At 29.4% G+C, this 20,037-nt stretch overlaps 4 protein-coding genes across 4 annotated transcripts; all 4 read right to left on the bottom strand.

Annotated features, from left to right (window-relative positions):
* Positions 1-516: 516 nt before the first annotated feature.
* On the bottom strand, positions 517-2,675 carry LOC114162453 (Single hybrid motif superfamily protein). Its single transcript, XM_028046355.2, has 6 exons — positions 2,343-2,675; positions 2,211-2,259; positions 1,985-2,111; positions 1,738-1,808; positions 1,533-1,605; positions 517-977 (listed from the first exon to the last, which is right to left on the bottom strand). The coding sequence occupies exons 1-6, from the start codon at positions 2,527-2,529 to the stop codon at positions 864-866; spliced, it is 621 nt and encodes a 206-aa protein (XP_027902156.1). The 5' UTR covers positions 2,530-2,675; the 3' UTR covers positions 517-863.
* Positions 2,676-3,547: 872 nt separating this feature from the next.
* On the bottom strand, positions 3,548-5,559 carry LOC114163169 (expansin-A11-like). The gene is made up of 3 exons (XM_028047305.2): positions 5,278-5,559; positions 4,287-4,608; positions 3,548-4,200 (listed from the first exon to the last, which is right to left on the bottom strand). The coding sequence occupies exons 1-3, from the start codon at positions 5,414-5,416 to the stop codon at positions 3,894-3,896; spliced, it is 768 nt and encodes a 255-aa protein (XP_027903106.1). The 5' UTR covers positions 5,417-5,559; the 3' UTR covers positions 3,548-3,893.
* A 4,746-nt stretch (positions 5,560-10,305) lies between these two features.
* Positions 10,306-13,535, bottom strand: LOC114163168 (putative 26S proteasome non-ATPase regulatory subunit 3). The gene is made up of 8 exons (XM_028047304.2): positions 13,314-13,535; positions 13,023-13,213; positions 12,597-12,734; positions 12,382-12,518; positions 12,235-12,289; positions 11,951-12,061; positions 11,491-11,730; positions 10,306-11,153 (listed from the first exon to the last, which is right to left on the bottom strand). The coding sequence occupies exons 1-8, from the start codon at positions 13,390-13,392 to the stop codon at positions 10,641-10,643; spliced, it is 1,464 nt and encodes a 487-aa protein (XP_027903105.1). The 5' UTR covers positions 13,393-13,535; the 3' UTR covers positions 10,306-10,640.
* Positions 13,536-14,348: 813 nt separating this feature from the next.
* Positions 14,349-16,674, bottom strand: LOC114162222 (Thioredoxin superfamily protein). Its single transcript, XM_028046038.2, has 4 exons — positions 16,336-16,674; positions 15,952-16,054; positions 14,996-15,157; positions 14,349-14,658 (listed from the first exon to the last, which is right to left on the bottom strand). The coding sequence occupies exons 1-4, from the start codon at positions 16,596-16,598 to the stop codon at positions 14,488-14,490; spliced, it is 699 nt and encodes a 232-aa protein (XP_027901839.1). The 5' UTR covers positions 16,599-16,674; the 3' UTR covers positions 14,349-14,487.
* Positions 16,675-20,037: the final 3,363 nt, after the last annotated feature.

Raw genomic sequence — 20,037 nt, forward strand, 5'->3', positions numbered from 1 at the left:
TCTTATTGTTCAGTTTCTCCATTGTTCTAAATTTGTTGCCAAGAACATATGTTATACTTCTTCGATTTGGAGTATAAGGATTACAAATTTTGGTTTGACTTTTAATTCACGGACATGCAACTTCAATTATTTATAATTGGTATAACTATTCAAGACTTGTTTATTTCAAATTTTAAAAAAGTTCTTCTCCATCTTTTCGTTCTACATTCTTTTAGGCAACATACTTCAAATCTCTCAACCTTGTGCTTTAACAGTAATTATCATTAAAAAATGGTGGAAAAGTGGCCATGAGTCATATCATCATCATCATTGTTATGTATTAATTTAAATTGTTGAAAGAAGAAATAAAATTAAAAAAAAAAAGTTATATAAGAAAGACAGAAAAACCTAATGAAAGGTGGCCGAGTAGCTCCAATATCATGAGATCTTGGTTGCTCGTGGAGCTGAGAGATTTATGTAGTCATCCGGCTACTTGGTAAGCACTAATGCCACGGATTAAGTTAAGAGTGTAAGCTATTTCTCATGAATTTGAATTATTTGCTGAATTTTCCTGTAGTGTTTCTCTGCCGAGCTTTCAAATTATCCCCTGATGTCTCTCCCTTATGATCAGTGATTTTGAAATTTTAAAATCTACTAAAAAGACTTCTAAAGTATCAACATAGTATATTTTGAATACTCAGCAGAAGATAAGACAAGATAACTTAGTAAAGAATTTTAACTCGTTTCTCATTGTCTTCTGCACCTAAACAATGTTTCAATTTCATCCGGTTTGTGGCATTTGGAACCCCTCTAATGAAGAATCATGCAGGGAAATCATGCAACCCTTTCACTATGACACCATTCTTGGTGGGTATGCTACACATTCAACTAACTTCCTTCAATTTCTTGTACTCCTGAAGGCTAACAAGGGAAGCCTTGACCTTGAGCCAATCGGCAGGTTTTGGCATGATAATAGCAATATATCCTTCTCTGTCAGCCTGATGTATTGATGAAAAGAAATTCATAAAGAGACAAGAAGTACAGATAATTGCATGCATGAGGATAAGATTGCAACAAAGTCGTGAACGCTCTAATGTCACAAGTATTTAGCAGTAGCAACAATCGTTTTGACAGTTCTGGGTACGAACCAAGATGAAAAAAAGGATGTATCTTATAACAAACAAGGTCCTAATAAGTATCAAAACAACACAGAATCAGAGACAAGAACAATACAATAAAAGTAAACCTCTTCTAGCAAACCATATAAAAGGGGTCTAACACATTTGTTTTGGTGAATGACAAAAGAAAAACCAGAGGACTAGAAGCCTCCAGGGAACTCAGTATGAGCCATATCACCTCTCATAAACAATATAAGTACGAGGAACAACATAAAAGATAACAATAATAGACAGATTTGATAATGGAGAAGGTTAAGGTTGGCAAATCAAACACAGTTTGGTCTTGTCGTAAAATATAATATATAAGGGGCAATACAATGAAAGGTTTATCTACAATGAAAAGATCAGGTTGGAAAAGCGCATAGTTACTCTTACCGAAACATTAAGCAGTTCTGGTTGCTTGATCAATTGTTGATTCACTTCCAAGAGGGAGCCTTTGACGCAACATCTAAAAAATCACAAGTTATGTATCAGTGAGTAATGAGACTCGGAAAGAAGAGGAACTGGATAAGCACACAACCACAAACAGATATAAAAATAATCTGTAGATCATATGAATGTCTTATAATAGAGAATTTACCTTACAATATAGGTATCATTTTTGGTAGAGATTTTACACAGAGCAGTGTTGGACTCAAAATGTTGTGCATTCTTCATGAAAAGACATCCCAATTGAATAATGGAAGGATAAGAAGCTATTTTCATAAAGTAAAACATTTTGAAACGCACAAAATTTCACGAAACAGTTTCATTGTTCATTGTTCTTCTTCTGCTTTCCAGAAACAGAGAGCAAGAAAGTGTGAAAATTCAAATTTGGGAAAATATACCTTCTTCCTCTTTCCAGTGACTTTCATCTCGCTGCGATCCGACTTCCCAACATTGAAATCAACGGCTGTGATTCCACCTTCATCCTTGAAAGCGACGTGGGAAGGAGCCAACCCAACCACACACAAGCTTTAAGGTAACAACAACAATTACATAGAATGAACATATTTTTAAGAAAATACCAAAATAATCCAATTCGAAGCAACCTCAAAAGAATGAATAGTATACCCATTGGCGTGCCGGTAAATGTACTGATCGTGAGCTGGTTTCGTAAAATCTGAACTTCAAATTAACTAAATATTTAATTACCCAGGTTTAGGGTTTATAATAAGAATGTAATGTGAGTGTGAATAGAATTACCTATGGCGAAGAAAGTGGCAAAGTTGGATTCAACAGCGGAAGGAGGAGTGGTGGGAAGATTCTGCACGTCAGGGACAAGAAGCTTCTGTAAGTCTTCCTCTTCCTCTTCTTCTTTATTCTCATCCAGTACCTTGGTTTCTGAACGGTTCGATTCATCGATGATCTGGTTCTTGTTTATGGTTGACATTTTAATTTTTTTTCAAATTTAAATGAGAAAAAGTACTGCGCAATCTCCTTGCACTTGTAGACTTAGATAAATAGGGCAACGATATCGTAATTCGGAACAAAGGTCACAGAACAGAACCACCTCGTCATATTACAACAAAGTGATTACATGGGATTCCAGATTCTGTGGTTCCGCCACCAAAATCTTAATGGGCCTCGTACACTTCAATTGGTTGGGTGTACTATTGACACCCCCAAGTTGCTTTTAAAACTTTCCACTTTTTATTTTATCTACAAATACAACTTTTCTTTTTAAGTTTATTTTTAACCAACTAAAATATTTATCATATAACTTATTTTTAAATCAAAATTGAATAAATTATATATCATGTATAAGTTTTAATTTTAATGAATAGGTGCGATAAAAATTGTTTTTTTAATCAAAATTGAATTAATTATGATAAAAATAACATTTATAATAATAATAATTAAAATCGCAAAACGTGTTAACATTTTTTATTATTATTTACATTTATTCTGATATAATTTAAAAAACAATGATTTGTGCCATTATTATTTTATTATAAAAAAATTAATTATATTACTATTAAAAATAATAAACCTTGATATAATTATTTTAATTAAAATAATTTACATGGGAATTAATTTAATTACTGTTATAAAGAATATCTTATTTAAATCGTCAAGATAGTTTATAATTTTTCTTTCCATTTTACAAAAGTCATAAATGTTAACAACGATAATGAGAATCACATTGTATTTACCATAAATATTTTTATCCTTAAATCATCAATAATCTGCATTAATAAAGATAGTATTACGGAGAGAAAACATGATAAAAAAGTAAATGAAAATAAAAGTCTTAAGGCATCAATATAAAAAATATATAACATGATAAAAAAAATAGTGTTATAACAAAAACTAAACATTACAACATTTTATACATAATAATAAGTTTCGTATAAATATTTTGTTTTACAATAAAAAAATTGCAGTGTGAGATGAAACTGAAGAACAAATTAGCAAAAACAATACAACAACACATATATAGAATTTCAGGGAATTAAAGTGTTCCCATTTCCAAATTCTCTGAATACAGCAGCACTTCAAACTCTGAAGATGTTTAATTCTACACGTCTCACACTAGAACTAACAGTGATTCTCTGTAATAACTCAGGCAATTGGAATGGCTACTTAGGGTTCTTCATTATGGGCATCAAGTTGATGGGTTCGATCTTACCATATTTACCAAATTCAAAAGCAGAAGAGAATTGTGGCGGGCTGCTCCAGAAAAATAACAGGCACGCCTCTGCCGTTTCGTTCATCGGAAACTCCAAAACCCACAACTCAGTACCCATTGTCGCCTTAAAACTGAATACTGGAAGAGAAACTCTGGCCAAAAGCCCAATTGGATGGAACAACGTTTTCAAAAAGTTTGGTGACACCGTCGGTTGTCGTGACTCTGAAAGACAGAGATTGACCATTCAAATACGCATTGGATTGCCAATTAGCTCCCCAATTTCTTGACATAGTCATCCACCCAGTTTTTGAGCCTTTGATGGACACAGATCGAACAGAACCAGCTCCTCCGACATTGTTGATCAGCACAAGCTCGAAGTAATCTCTCCCATTCACACTGAACCTAACCCCTCCCTTCTTCATGCACGCAACCCTGCAAGTAACACATCAAAGTGTTATGAAAATAAAAGTGTCGGGTCTTTCGAGAAACGATCACTTAATAACGAGTTAAGTTGAAACCTTTGGAACAAAACGGGTACGATCCCTCCTCTGTAGATACCGATCTTTTGCCATGCGGGTTGAGCCATATCAAAATGTTTGAGAGGAGGGTTGCACCAGCCACCGTTGTTGCTTGGCAGAGCGAAATTGGGAGGGCAGAAGTTTGTGGCAGTTATGGTTACAGATGTTCCTTTCAAGCACCATTTGGGGTCTGCTTCATAATCGCACATGATTTTGTAGCACTCCCCACACGAAGCGCCATCGTTAAATAACGCAGTACTTAGTGCTGCTGTATCAGTTCCATACCCTGTTGAATACAGATTCCCATACCCACAAGCTCCTCCTGCATCTCACGCATGCAAACTTTCACTAAAAGAAAAAAGAAAATAGATTCTTTCGGAATGTCTAGTATGTTAGGTTTTTAAGGAGTGTCAATGTTTTCCCAATCCAAAATCTTAAAAGGTAATAAATTTATGGATTTTTATCTTTATATAATAATTAATTTTTTTATTTCTAATTAATGTGAAACTTAGACTCACTTAAATTCTTAATATAGTAACATGTCAAAACAGAGTTTCTATCAAATATAATTGGTGTAAACACTCGATCATCATGATGATACAACCTTGCAGATCAATTTATACAATAAGTTTTCCATTCACTTATATATTATTAATTTATATTTTTACACCAAAAATATATATTTTTAAAATGAAATTAAACATTAATAGATAGTTCACAATAGATAGAAGTATAGATCTAAAAAATACCAAATCTCATTAAAAGAAACTCTAACTCACAATTCTTATATCAGTATAATAAGTGAATTTTTAACCTAACTCAATTTTACAGAATCAAATATGGCATAAAATTTGAACTAATTTACATACAATAAACTCGTTTTTATCTCTAATTTGTATAAAATCTCTGAGTCTTAAAAAATTATAAACAAGGAAATAGAACATATAAAAAGCAAACTACATGGATAATGTTAGGAGGTACATTGACTCACCCATTGTCCCAGAGGCATCACTACCTCCATAAAAGGTGGCATGTGCATTGGTCCATCCAGAAGGTGAGAAGGCAAAACTGTTAACTGAGAAACAACATAATATGAGGAAGCTGACCAAAACAAACATCATGGTGGCCATTAGTATCTTGCCTCACGCACTGAATGTTGGATATTGAATTGAAAGAGAAGTGTGTAGTGAGTGAGAGAATTTGTATTTGTTTTAGTAACATTTATTATTGTCATTTCTCATCACCAAATCAGTGGTCTTTAAATAAGGGACCAGAGTGGCTTTGGCAACGATGGCACATGTGAATTATCATATATTACATTATTAAATTTATGTGTGTGAACAGGTACAATTCTAGATGCATTCAATTATTCCCACGTTCTCTTATCTGACAATTCCCTCTTTGCTCACATGCTTTTTCTTGTGGAGGCATCTAAAAACACCAACATTTAATCACCCATCCCCATCTGGTCGTGTTTTTTATTTCACTTCACAAACTTTTTTCCAATTTTAGTTCCTGGTTTCATTTGACTTGTTGATTTGTAGCTGTTTGTGGATAAAATGACAGATAGCATTTTTATGCGATGGAGCAAATGTCTCTGATGATCACATGCAAATGCTTCACAATGTCATAATTTATGTTACTATAATCTCATCTTCTATTTTGACTACTTCAGATTGTCACGGCTGTGATGTAGGGCAACAATAGAGGCCAAATCACCGACGATATTCGATCAGATAATACCCAACGTGACATGTAAAAAAAATGTTTTGTTGGCACCCCTATTTTGTTTTGGCATTCATATAATAACTATAAAAGGTATTAATATATTAAATTAAATTATTAAACTTTTAAATATAAAAGCAATAAAATAAGTTATATATAGGGTGGGAGGAGAAACTTTATAGAGTGTCAAGATTTAAAAAGGATGTAATCTCATTTGTGAAATGGAATGTTTTGTTTTATATATGATCAGTAAGTGTGTTGAGTGATAATTAAATTTACAAGTTAATCTGATAATCTATAAAGTAGCTTGATGAAAATAATATCTAATGAGTTATTCCAATAACCTGCTTTTAACTGTTTTCTAAATTTTCATTCTCATAAATTCATTTTTTTCCATTATTTTTCAGAAACTTTTTTTTTTCATTTTATATTGTTATATTTTAGCATGATTAAACAAAATCATAAAACATTTTATAATATAGATTTAAAATTATTGTAGAATATATATATAACTCAATATATTGTTTTATGTCACTTAATATTTATCTTCAAATAATATATATATATATATATATATATATATATATATATATATATTGGAACTATAAAATTTATTCACCTTTATTTTATTCATTCTAGCTGTGAAAGTAAAAAAAAAATGATAAGCACATTTTAGTCCAAATAAACTAATATTTTAGTCCTGTAAAGTATTTCTTGAGATTTATATGCATTGACATTTACCACCTACAAATACTGGAAAAACTATTGGTTAATACCAGCACACAGTTTTAAGTTTTAAATATTTCAGTCTCTAATTTATAACTTGTAATTTCCAGCTAATTTAAAATTGAGTATCAGATACAATTTAAAAACTTGTAGTTTTATCAGATACAACGTGTGAGTATAAATTATGTATATTAACTAATAAAATTGAAATAATTAATTTAAAAATAGTTTGTAATAAATAATAATAAAACTTCGACATGTAAAAGTAAGAAAACTCGGACCAATATTATTTTTCTTAGTGAATTATTGAAAACCTATGGCTGATCATTACTTGGTCTGATTTAGTTTTAGTTTTGATATATATATTTATAGGTCGGTGGCACAGTCAAGCAAAGCCAGCCACGTTGAAGTTCATGAAGTTCATGGTGGGCCAATTGACAAATTCTTATTAACCAAACTCTTTCAATTCCATGACTAATTTTAGAATAATGTTACTCCTATATATCTTTTTCACACACTTTTTCATATATGAATTAATAAATATTATTTTTATTTTAATTGTCATTTTACTATGTCAATGGAATATTAGTATTTTCTATTATATCCATAAATATTTGTACAATGGGAAAAAAATGTACATAATAATTGTTATAAAATTTAAAATATTAATTATATTTTTTAAATTTGTTTGTCGGAATCTTAAAATAAAACAAGGACAGAGTATTACCTTAAAATTATGATAGGTTGCATTAAATTAACTCTATTATATTATGTTCTAAATGTGATAATAATCTTCTTATAGATGTGATTTTGTAAAAGACCATGCAAATGATGGAAACACGCCCTCCAACTTCATTTTTTCTTGGGTGCACATGTAAACATTTCATACTAAAGTGGACCAATTAATGTAAATCATTAGATTTATTGTTATAATATTAAAGTATCACGATGAGTTATGTAAAATTTATGTAATAGTTATTATTTATTTTAAAATTGAGTTAAATAAGTTTTAAATATTTCATAATTTTGGATATTTTAAATTAAAATTTTATTAAAAAATTATTACATTAAGTATTTAAAATTTATATATTTTTCAATTTAATTTTTATTTAATTTTATTATTAATTATAACAATGTGCATGTTAGTTTGCTTCATTGTTTATCACATGTTTTTTAAAAATAAAATAAAAAATACTTGACACAATAACGGTTAGATATGTATAAATTATGCAAAGAAAAAATTATGTATAATAAATGTTTGATGAAAAACATTTAAAATATAATTTTCATATTAATTTATTGGAAACTTGTTCTTGTTCAATATATAGAATTTTGTATTCCATAGTATAAGAAAAAAATAAAATTTAATATATCATTATAATATATGATATCTTAATTAATAGAATTAAAATTATGATATATATATATATATATATATATATATATATATATATATAACAATAAAAAATGCAATTAATATATATTAAATTTCTAATCTAATCGTAACATAATTGATAAAAAGGATATCTAGGAGGTCCTGTATAATACATTTACATCTTATACAATACAACATAGAGATAAACATTTTTTATGTTTTATTCTCAAATCAAACTCATTTCTATTGTTGGACCCTGATGCCCACTGAAAAATTAAACTTTTACATTATCCTATTTAATGACATAGATTAAATTAAAAGATATAATTTTTTAAAAATATTTTGTAGAAAAAAATATTTTAATTACTCAAGTTTATGAAAAAATTGAAATTAAGTAAACATTTCATTATTTTACATGTAGAGACAGAGACATAAAAAATAATGAAGATGCACTACTCCAATTAATAACAAATTCAAATAACCGAAACTAAGTTAAGAACTTCAACTATTAAATAAAATAATTCCTTAATAAAAACTTAACTAAAATTGTTAATATTTATGAATATTTTAAAATTTGATGGATTGGAATTTTTGATAGGATGTCTTCAACCTCAATGATAATGAGGTCTAATATCATTACAAATCTGAAATATTTTAATTAGTCCTTGTTGGTAAATATTTTACCATAATCTGAAATATTTAATTAGTTTGAGTTCATATATTTTAAAGAATTCATCATTAAAATATTACAACTAAAAAAAATATTTAAAATATATTTCAATTTAACTTTTTTTATTTGTTTGATATAAAAAATATTGAAAATTTATTAAAACATTACAATTAAAGGGATAACAAAAAAAATTATTTAAAACATATTTTCATTTAACTTTTGTTTGTTTGATATAAAAAAATATTGACAAATAAAAATTAGAAGATAACAACTGTGTATCTTAAAAGTGGAGAAAAATCCGTTGTATTATTTTAAATCACTTTTTTCTTTAAACGAGTATTTTTCCTATTCTTTTCTCCTTTATTTATTTAACATTCAAATAATGAAAAAATAACAACATTCCATATTATTTTAAATCACTTTTTTCTTTAAACGAGTATTTTTTTTCTATTCTTCGTCTCCTTTATTTACTATCGTATGTTAAAGTGGCTACTCAAGCGAATTGGCTTATGAAAAAAATATACAGAAAGATACATTCTAGTAAATAAAAAAATATAGCCCCACAAAGATATATTTGAGATAAAAATTTATGAAAGTTACGTATAATGCAAAAAATATAATAAATTAAAAAAAAAGTATATTTTAAAGAATAAAATTATAGAATTATCATTTTACTCTTGAAAATAAATGTGATGTAAATTCAAATGTAAATAGTAAAAAATAAATAAAAGGCCACTCTGCCCCACAACCAGATTCTTTTTAATCTTACTCAATTTTTTTTTTATCTTACTTTGTACTGCGGTTATGTACAAAAGATTAAAAGATTGAAAAGGAAGAAGAAAATAGCTTTGGATAAGTAGTGAAGATTTGCATGTCTGAGAAAGGAACAGGAGGTCCTTACCCGAACTGAAAGTTCAGAACAGGATAGAGAAAATAAAATAAAATAAACTGATTTAAAAAGAGAAAAGGACCCAATCCAATTTTTACAGCAGGTTTCAATCACATGATCAACATGAATCATTTGATTTTGTTATGCACTGTAGCATCACATATGATATAATATAAACCACGATGTTCGTATAGATAAACAAGTTGATCAGCGAAAGTGGCAAAAACACATATGGCCTTCTACTTAAGGTGAAGTGACTAAGACATGGATTAAATGGAGCGTTCCTTTCACAATTTCATCCAATCCAATCTGCAGTGGCTTAAAATTTGCACATGATTAGGGAACCTTTGACTTAGCTCTTTAAAGGAATGTTTACCTAATGCGCAACACCTTAGTCTACTACCCCTCGGACTCTTCCACACCAGGTTTTAGATCTCCTTTGTAACACCCAAAGGAAAAAATTATACCCAACCAAAGAAAAAAGTTATACGCCACCCCTCCTTCCCTTTCTTGCAATTCCTCATGTTTTAACAAAAGCTCTAATGCGTTCAAATCCAATACCCATCTACTCGCAACTGGAGGGATTTCATCTCAAGGACCCTAGAAAATAAAATGCTAATGATAGAAAACTAGGTTGTAAAGATATGATTAATACATCCTTCAGAGCAACAGTTTTCCGAACTTCTTAACAGAATTGATATGATAACTAACAATTGATTTTTTCTTCAGGTCCTAAAACATAATTCTCCGGATAAGGAACAAAACAAAGCAGTCCTAATGGATGTGAATACAAACAGAACATATTTTAATGTGTTAAACTGACTTTCAGATATCTTCCACAATGAAAATTAAAAAAAATCACCTCTAGAGAAGGAAAGGATAATGGAGGTTCTCCAAAAGAAAAACATCAGCAAGGGTTGGACATGAAGGTGCCCTGATAGCATTTGGTAGGGTGAAAAAAGATATTTCTCAGAAATCGTCGTCATCTTCCTCTGCAATATGCTTGGCCAGCTCCTGCTCCTGTTGTTGTCTCTCTCTTCTCTTTTCAGCACTCTCCTTCTCTTTGTGTGTGTTTGGTGGAAAACGAAGTGCTCGTACTGCCTCATTGTGCATGTTAAGACAGAATGCAATTCGAGAATTAAAGGCCAACTGAGGCTCATTTGTGGAGTAAATATCTCCGGTTTCCTTGGACACCATCCACCCGTTGGCATGATCCAATGTAGCATCAATTGCACCATCACGAATAGCCTTTGATACAATGCTCTCAGCATCAGCAATAGGATTCGGAGAGTTCAACCTCAGTTTTTTAGCAACATCAGCTAGGGAGATGCGGGAATAGGAGATGCTGATGTTACGTAGACCAGTCCTGATAACATTATGCCGCAATCGAACAATCAAATTATGGGTTCTATCTGCATTAAAAGTAGTGGCAAACTTGTCTGCAATATTCCTAAACAGTTCCAAGTCTCCAATCCGTACAGCCTGAAATTTTTACAACATAAGCTCACAATATCAGAAAAGATAAATATAAATATAAATATATATATATATATATATATATATATATATATACACACACACACACATATAGTAATATTATTGTGATATGAAAATAATAAAGTTTTGAGATACCAATAGAGTTCAGAATATGTAAAACTGAACCAGTTCTTGTGGAGTGAATTTATAATTCAACTAACAGAATTTACTTGTCATGATTAAAAAAAAAGAGAGGGAAAACGAATCAACAAATCATAATGATATCAGAACCAGCCTACAGTGATATTATCATGATAAACTTAGGATAATAATCTAGACTTACATTTGTAAGCTCAAAGTAAGGCCTTAAAGCTTTTTCCATTCCTTTCTGCATAAAAACAGTGCGCTCTGGTATTTCTCCCAACAGTAACCTAACTATCACAGCCCACTTGTTACATTGAATTCGAAACCCCCGTGCAGCAACTGGAGCTTTCCGGGCAGCCTGCAGGAGAGACTCTTTTGCATCTGTATACTCCAATTGAATAGTCCGAATTTTCCCAAGGTAGAAGAGGTAACGACAGAACTGAAAGGGTGTACCACAAATGTGGATAAGTGAAGGAAAAGGAATAATAAAGGATAAAAAAAAATTGACAACAATAAATTAGACTACATAAACAACAATAACAACAACAATCACAACATTGATGAGCACTGTATAATAGATAGGTTTGTCTACTCAAATTTAAAAAGAAATAAAAAAAATAATCAAAACTTAGATGCTCAGGATAACAGAACCACCCTACCTGTTGGTTTGAGTGCGCTTCAAATCGAGGAGCCTTAGACCTCAACTTTTCTGCCTGATCATATAGATTGTAGTGAAGGTAGTTACGGAGTAACAAATTAAGAAGTGTTTCCTGCAATGAATCAACAGTAAACAGATAAGTTTAAAATAAAACACTTTGCATATTAATTGAGAATCTATAATAACTATCAAATATGTGCTTGGTTGAGTTTATTGTCACAACAACTACTGAACTCTAGTAAGGATCATAAGCCCTTACGTAAAACAGCTAAAGTGAAAACAAACCTGGCCCAACTCGTCATGGCGCAGGGTGGCAATTCGGTGCAATGCAAGGAGGTTGCTGTAAACAAATTTCAAAATTTAAAATTACTTAAAAGTATAATTCAGTCTTCAACCTCTCTAGAGAATTACATAAAATAGCACCTAACTCACCCACGGATTTCAGCAAGATCTCCCGTAAGCTCATAGCTATATGAATAGTAAAAATACAGTCTGGATGCAATAACATCAACAGTTCTCCTGTTAGTGTTCTTCAGCCAAACAATGCTAGCTGAGGAACAAGCTTTGGCCTAAAGAGGAAGAAGAAACAACAATATATAATCAGTTTCACTTGTCAATTCGCAAAGTTGAAAGAGGGGGGGACTGACCTCATTGTATTTTTTTTTATCAATCAGAAAAAGTAGTACAAGCAGGTAACAATAGATTTCTAGCTCGGGCAACAAGTGTTTAGCTGGGGTTTGAATTGCAGATGTTGCGGCATCCACTTCCATCTCGTGATCATCCTCCTACACAATCATTGCCGACATTATGACTCCAAAAATCATTGAAATACATCATTGACCCACATCCACTATCCAGTTAAACAGAAATTAAATTACGCAAAAATTAAATCAACATATGCCTTCATAGAGGAATCATCAACTTCGTCGGCATCATAATTTAGATTTTGAATTAAATGGACCAAAAAAGACTACTCACAACCCACCCACTTCATAATTCAAATTAGGTTAACAAGAACAAACATGCAAGTCCTTTTTAACAGGAACAACCACTAAATCTATCATGAAGTTCACCTTCGGAAGATACGCAGACAATTTGGCATGAGCTTCAGAACCAGGAGTGAGGACATGATCAAGAAAAGACGAGATAATCGACGATGTTAATTTACGCCTCAACGCAATTGTAAGGCGAACCGCACGAGCAATTCTACGGACTTCCTTCGAGTACGAACCGGTCTCGATAAGCGAAGCTATCTCCCTCAAATCTGCGAGCCAAACCACAAAGCAGAAAAATGAAAAAACCGAAATGGCTTTATAGAACTGCGAAATCGAAACAGAGGAAGTTGTTAGAGAAAAATTGCTTACGCTGCAGAGTAGACGGAGCAGGTGAAGAAACGGAGTTGGAAGGCGTTGAGCGATCCTTCATCTCTAGATCTTGAGTCATATTGAACAAAATCTAGTGAAAGCACACACAAGAAAAAATTGGGGGAATCTGATGCAAACCCTAGTGAAAAGGGAAGGTGAAGAAGACCCAAGAAGAAGCAATTTGGTGGCACAGTTGGGAAATGTCCCTTACAGTCACCTCACTTCACCTGTTACTCAAACTCGTTGACATAAAATGGGCCTTGGTGAATGGGCCGATCAAAGACACATACCTGCCAAGCTTTGGATCCTCCAAAAACAAGGTAATAAGCCCAATATTCTCTCTCAATGGATAATTTGTTTTCTTCTAACAAATTCTATTATTTTTTATGAATTAATCGTCCAAAACAGCATAAATAGGTTAATAATATTCATTATTACAGATGGAACTAAGCTATCAAATCACATGACAACAACACCTCTATGATTTCGCCCAGGTATATAACGATATTGCCATGTAAATACTGTGTTGCAAATTGTTTGTTTACAATTTTGCGGTAAATTGTATTTACATTTTCATATATGAACAAAATTATTTCTATTTAAGTACACAACAAAAAAAGTTAAATATTTAACTGTTGCTTTTCTAAAAATTATAGATTTATTCGTTTATTTTTTTAAAAAAAAATATTTTTAAAGATTTCATATAAAAAAAATTGCTTGTTTCATAATAATTCATAAAAGAAACATTTCCTGTTTTAAAAGATGGATGAACTTAGTTTCTTCGTAAACTACTCAATAAAATTCCTAAAAAAAAAAGATTCCACCTTCACATTTGTCATTATTATCGGTAGCATAAAAAGGAAGATAATTTAATACACGATTTATTCATTTATTTACATTCCTTACTGCGTTAAAATTAAAATTTATTGTTTTATTACGTTTTAATATATCCCCTTTAATTCTATATCTTTTAATACATTAGGACATGATAAGGATTAATACATTAACACATAATCTTTTAATATACATCAGGACTGAGGAATGTTTTGTAACATTTTATTTCATTATTGCATTCTTGGTACTAGCACCTGTAATAATAAGTTAACATACACATTCTTTGGATTCCTTCACTTATACAGTGCTCACGCAACTGAACTTTATGTACATATAATTTTTACAAGAAGAAATGAAGAGAATCTGTATTCTGGATACTCTTCTTGGTACCAACCAATGGGTCAATGACCTTCCTCCAAGCCTTGTAGTCAATGGCATCTCCAGTATCAGGCAACAAGAATCCATTGACATAGAAAAAAGGTGTTCCATACACCCCTCTCGAAGTAGCATACTGCATTTTCAAAGAAACATAAACATGAGATACGTATTTGATTGAATGGGATCTATATTCACGTGTTTTTTCAGGTATTAACAAAAGAATTAAGATATGAATATCAGTTTTGAATTTCTAATCTGAAACGCAAATATCTACAAGTAAGTGGAAGGTGAGTAAAACTAACATCAAATGAATTTGATTGAAAGGTGCGCTATATTTATGTGTTTTTCCAAGTCTTAAAGAGTCAAAAGATGACAATATTAGTTTTAAACTCAAAATTTCAAATCCAAATATCTTCTAATAAGTACAACTAATCTGAAAGAAACCTAAAAGATAAAAGAGTTTGTCGTACCTTAAAAGAAACTCTGGTCTGATAATCAGTATTTGTGTCATTGAAGCCATTCTTTATAGCATTATAATAAGAGCTCCCAAGTACTAGTGTTGCAGACTTCACTATCTCCTCCACAATAGAAGCCCTAGACAAGTTCCGTGTGTTAGGCCCATAGAATCTCTCCTGTTAAAGCGTATGCATCAGTTTTGGTGAATAAAAAATTGAATAACTTTATAGAAATATTATCCGAGATGCAAAATGCACTTAATATCTCAAGAATAGCACGTAAAATACAAAGCACAGAGGCATCAATGTAAACAATTTTAAGCCAGATAACTATGATTTTACAAATAGTCATATTACTGTTTCTTAAACAATTATGACATTATTGTCACATTTACTAACTCAACAATTAACTTTCATTGTGCGAATCCACTACAATCTCTCCATGAATCAGATGTAACACTCAATCATCATATGATCAATACGTAAGGCTATATTTGAAAATTAAAACAGAACAAGCAGAAAGAGAAGGGAAATTAGAACAGAACATACAGAAAGAAAAGGGAAATTCAATACAAAGAAATTAATTGTCAATCCTACTGAATGGATAAAACAAAAACACGAGTATAAATTTTCCACTGTCTCGGAACAGTTCATTCCTAATACATAAAACGAATATGAATGCCACTAATAGTGCAGTATATGACCCAACTACATTTGAATGTAAAACAGATATGTTATTCTAAAGTTTCTCGAACAGGATTGTCTCAGAAGAAAACTACCTGTGTGGAAAATAAAAAATTACAAGGACCGGAAAGAATAAAGTCCCAAAGTTCACTAAACCGTGAAAGGAACTAGCAAATCGAAAGCACAACGAAAACTGGAATTCCAATTCACAATGGCCAAAGCTAGGATAACATCTTCAACAAATGCATGCATCAGACACAAATTGATTTTGAAACTTGAATACGAACCTGATGCTTGAAGAACCACTCCAGCAAGGGGAAAGTCGAGGACGCGTTCAAATTACTCGCTATGTGCAAAGCACGAGATGCAACAAAAGCATTGTCGTGATATCTGTGATTTGGAGAATATAAAAAACCAAATTTCCAAATCAATATTCCACGCAGAAGAAAAGATAGTTTAGGTCACCGCACAAACAATGTTGAAAAAAGCAACCTATCACGTTCTTTTTTTATCTTTGCTGAAATTGAACCCAATTTCATAGTAAAATCTAAAGACGAGTAGCCACCACAGTTTCCAAGTGAGTAAGCAATTGCAGAAAAGTCAATTCCTCAAAGGAGGAAAATATTAAAAATAAAAAGAGCACGCGAAAGAAAGTATTGGGTGTGACTTACGGCAGAGGCAATAGGTGAAGAAGAAGTGAAACCCGAGAACCGTAGTGATGAAGAGCTTGTTTGAGGCCGGGCCATGAATCCCTGCTGTCTGGGCACACTGGATCATAAAACGCTTCGATCAAAACCGTATCCAATAAATTCAACGACCCTTGTCCGTAGACGAAGCCGTCAAATCTTGACGGCGGTATGTAATCGGCACCGGCACTCGACAGAGTAACCAAAACCTGAAAAGCAACCAGTAGCAGTGTTGTAGTCCGCACCATTTTCACTCTCGCTCTTCGCAAGTCAATGAACCAACCAAACCAAGCCCTGTTGCTATGTTATGTCTACTATTCCACTCCCAAGTACAAGGATAAGATATTAATTTATATTAAATTTTATTAATTTCTTAATATTATTTCTAAGATGTCATTCTTGTGAAAATATAGTAATTGTTTAACCTAAAGTCAGATATTAATTAAAGTTAAAAGAACTCGAGTCATCAACAAATAATTAATATGTTTTGAATTTTATAAGAATACATACTTAGTTATAATATTAAATAAATCTTAACTTAATTATTATAAATATAATTTTATTTTAAAATACCAAAAAATAAATACATTTCTAATTAATAATTTATTTAATACATATTTATAAACAGTTAAAATATAATTAAATAATAAAATAATTGTATTATAATATTGTTAAAAATTAAAATAAAATAAAATTTTAAAAAAGAAAATTAATTTGAAAAACTAACAAAAAAATATTATAAAGAAAGGGAAAAAATTCCATTTGAAAATGTAATATTTTTGTCACAGAAGAATTTAAGAAAATTTCTAAATTTTTCTTTTCAAAAATTAAAGATTGTATCTCTCAAACTTTTATTAAAAGACTCTTCAAGAATTATAAAGATATTTTTTTTGTCACTTCTTCAACTTTATTTTTTATTTTTATGTTTAATTATATTTTAATTTTTAATAATATTAAAATATATTTATTTTATTATTTAATTATTTTTTACATTTTATATGTGTATTAAAAAATTATTAATTAAAATTGTATTGTCTTTTAAATAAAATGAAATTTTATGTATGATAATTTTGTCAAAATTAATTTAATATTACAGTTAAGTACTTTTCTAAAATTTAAAATATATTAATTATTTAACAAGACTTTAAATATAAGGTATTTTATGAAAAATATTACTGCTCTAGATACAATCACTTATGATATGTGGTCCAACAATAGTCCAAACACACCTTCTGTGAAGGAGGTACATTGAATGTGGCCGGTTTATGGTATGGTTTGTGAGAAGTATTGGACTGGGAGCGGCACTACCAAACCAATCAAATAAGAAGCGTTTCGGAAAGGGTGATTAATTAAAGAGAATGAGTGGCAGAAATCAAATGAAACCATAATTGGAAGAGTGGTCAAGTCAATGTACTCCTTTCTCGTGTGTGTACAAATATTTAATGCCAAGAAAAGAACTTAAGTGATTAAAAATTACTGTTTTTTCAATATTTATTTGAAATAATATTTGTTATAAAATAAAATATATTTATTGTAATGATAATGTAATTAAAATTAAATTATTTTTAAAAATACCATTAGTAATAACAATTAAATTTTTAATTTAATTAAGTTTCAAGTTTAAAATTTTCAAAAAAGTCATATTAAATAAATTTTTCTATTTTTTTCACGTGTTGTTGAAAAATATAAATGTTTGTCATTAATATAAAAAAATTTCAAATTATATAATCATAAATGATTTTTATTACTTTGAAAAAACATCTTCATGTAAAGACGATAAAATAAAACAATAGAGTAAGATAATAATTATGTCACTTAATTAACATAAAAATAAATGTTAAATAATAAAATTTAAAAATTTGAATAAAGAAAAAACATAGAAAAATTTAAAAATATTTAAATTTGTTAAACCTAAAATTTATTGTAATTTAAAATAAAAAGAGTATTTTATAATATGACAAATTATAGATGTATTTTTACAGCTGAGTATGTATTTGCCTATCTGATTTTTCCTATTTATTTCTTCATGGCAACCACCTAGTGTAAGAAATAAAGGTTAATTTTAGAAACTTGTAATCAAATTTGTGGTATATAAGATATACATCCTGCCCCACTTATTTACATATCTAGTTTGGCCTATATTTGATTACAAAGCAATAATGGTTGATTTTTGTAATTTATAATTAAATGGCTTAAATATACATTTGGTCCCTATTTTTGTTGATTTTATTCAATTTGGTCCCTATTTTCGTTTTATGTTCAATTAGGTCATCATTTTCGTCAAATTGTGGTCAATTTGGTCCTTTTCACTAACGGTGTTTAAATAGTTAACGTTTTTTAATAATACATGCCACAGCTCCTGGTTTTTTTGATTTTTTTTTATTTTTTTAATTTCAAAAAAATGATCCACGTGTCAAGTCACAATTGTGCCACGTGTCAGTTTCTGTAGTATTATTTTTTTTGTTCAATTTAGTCCCTATATTCGTTATTTTTATTCAATTTAGTCCCAATTTTTATTAAAATAAATCAATTTTGTCCTTTTCAAATTGACACTAAATGTAATATCTTTTATACAAATTATATTAATATCTTTTCTAAAATTGACCTTTAAATTTATTATTTTTTAAATTCAATTATTAATTATTAAATTTAATTATAAATTGAATAAATTCTTATATTTAATTTCTAAATACAATATAATAATTTAAAATATTATGAGAATATAATTATTAATTTTTTTTCTAATATTTATATTCTAAAATATTTTTAAAATTCATATATAAAAATATTTTAAATATTCAAAATATTTTAGAAAAATAAACTAATATTTGTAAAATTAACATTTACATATAAAATATTTTAGATTTTAATATCTAAAATGCAATAAAAATATTAAATATTTTAAATTTAAATGTAAATTTTACAAATGTTAATATATATTTTTAAAATTTTAATAATTATATTTTAATTATATTTAAATAATTATGTTCTATTTAACAATTAAATCTAAAAATTATATTCAATTAATAATTAAATATTATAATTTATAATTAAATTTAAAAAATAAGTAATAATGATGTCAATTTTAAAAATTAAATGGTTTTATTTTAACAAAATTTGGGACAAAATTAAACAAAAATAACGAATATAGGAACTGAATTGAACAAAAATAACGAATATAGGGACTAAATTGAACAAAAAAAGTAATATTATCACAAACTGACACGTGGCACAATTGTGACTTAACACGTGGACACTTTTTTTGAAATTAAAAAAAAATTAAAAAAATTTAAAAAAATTTAAAAAAAAATTTAAAAAAATTAGGAGCTAACACGTGGCATGTACTGTTCAAAAACGTTAACAATTTAAACACCGATAGTGAAAATGACCAAATTGACCACAATTTGACGAAAATGAGGACATAATTGAACATAAAACGAAAATAGAGACCAAATTGAATAAAATAACCAAAAATAGGGACCAAATGTATATTTAAGCCTAATTAAATATGTGGTACATAAGAGGTACATGTCAGTTGAATGATAAAAAAAATTAATTAGTAAATTTTAAAAAATTGTACGAAAGCTAATATGTCGCTGTTCGGTACTTATTTATTTATTATGTCCCAAATATTTGTCTATCTTGTTTGTTTGTCTTATTTATTTCTTCAAGAAATAAGGGTGGATT

This window comes from Vigna unguiculata, chromosome 9, assembly GCF_037176805.1.
Source record: "Vigna unguiculata cultivar grain cowpea cultivar isolate G323 ecotype 2 chromosome 9, ASM3717680v1, whole genome shotgun sequence".
NCBI classification, from domain to species: Eukaryota; Viridiplantae; Streptophyta; class Magnoliopsida; order Fabales; family Fabaceae; genus Vigna; species Vigna unguiculata.